At 52.6% G+C, this 1,254-nt stretch overlaps 1 protein-coding gene across 1 annotated transcript; it reads left to right on the top strand.

Moving 5' to 3' along the window:
* Positions 1-309: 309 nt before the first annotated feature.
* Positions 310-1,252, top strand: LOC118628637 (mas-related G-protein coupled receptor member X2-like; the record flags this gene model as incomplete). Its single annotated transcript, XM_036259592.1, is given in 2 exon segments — positions 310-812; positions 814-1,252. Coding segments are annotated over 2 exon segments (942 nt in total), but the record flags the coding sequence as incomplete, so codon positions are not given.
* Between the last annotated feature and the right edge of the window lie 2 nt (positions 1,253-1,254).

Below are 1,254 nucleotides of genomic sequence, written 5' to 3'. Positions count from 1 at the left end.
TGCAAACACGACATGGTCTAGGACAGTGAGTGGAGGTGTTAGGACTACAGAAGGTCCCCATGTCAGCAGCAGCCTGTGTTGCAGTGAGAGAGCCCTGACTCTAGTCAGAGAGAACTGGGTTTGAACCCAGGTTCCAGGACTCCAAGGCTTTGAAGCCTTTGGAATCTTAATCTCTGCAAACCAACATTTCCCTGCTCTGTAACAGGACAGAGATTCCCATTAAGCAGGGTGGCCAGTAGACCACTCATGTCAACCTAGGTGCACAAGTCTTGTTTCTGTTCCAGTGGCACCAGTGAAGGGTTTCTGAGCATGCATCCATCTGACACAGCCTGGAGCACCAAATCCACACCAAGTGAAGATGGAACAACTCGCCATACTGTGAGGCTAATTTTGGATTTACTGATGATCATCGTTGCCCTGGCTGGGCTGGCAGGAAACATGGTGGTGCTCTGGCTGCTGGGCTTCCGCATGCGGAGGAACCCCTTCTCTGTCTACATCCTCAACCTGGCGGGAGTTGACTGCCTCTTCCTCTGCAGCAGGATTATACTTTCCCTAAGTAGAATCGTAGAATCGCATCTCATTTCTTCTAATATACTTCTGATTAGCTTCTCTGTGTCCATCTTCACCTACATCGCAGGCCTGAACATTCTCAGCACCATTAGCACAGAGCGCTGCCTGTCGGTCCTGTGGCCCATCTGGTACCGCTGCCGCCGCCCCAGACACCTGTCAGCCATCACGTGTGCCCTGATCTGGGCCCTGTCCCTGCTGCTGAGCATCCTGGAAGGGATGTACTGTGTCTCTCTCTGGGGAAATCCATAATAATTGTCTGGAGTTTGAATTCATCATTGCTGCGTGGCTGATTTTGTTATTTGTGCTCATGTGTGGGTCAAGCCTGGTCCTGATGACCAGACTGCTGTGTGGCTCCCACCGGGTGCCGCTGACCAGGCTCTATGTGACCCTCATGCTCACAGTGCTGGTCTTCCTCCTCTGCGGCCTGCCCTATGGTATCAACTGGTTCCTTCTCAGCTGGATGGGATATCATTTTTCTTTTCCTCTTAACCTGGTTGTAATTCTCCTGTCCTGTGTCAACAGCTGTGCCAACCCCATCATTTACTTCTTGGTTGGGTCTTTTCAGCAGCGATGGCGGAGGGGGCGACAGACCCTGGGGCTGGTTCTGCAGAGGGCTCTGCAGGACACTCCTGAGGTGCAGGAACATGGAGAAAGCCTTCCTCAGGGAACCCTGGAGATGTCGGG

This window comes from Molossus molossus, unplaced genomic scaffold, assembly GCF_014108415.1.
Source record: "Molossus molossus isolate mMolMol1 unplaced genomic scaffold, mMolMol1.p scaffold_m16_p_13, whole genome shotgun sequence".
NCBI lineage: Eukaryota > Metazoa > Chordata > Mammalia > Chiroptera > Molossidae > Molossus > Molossus molossus.
This window is presented reverse-complemented; position numbering and strand designations above follow the sequence as displayed.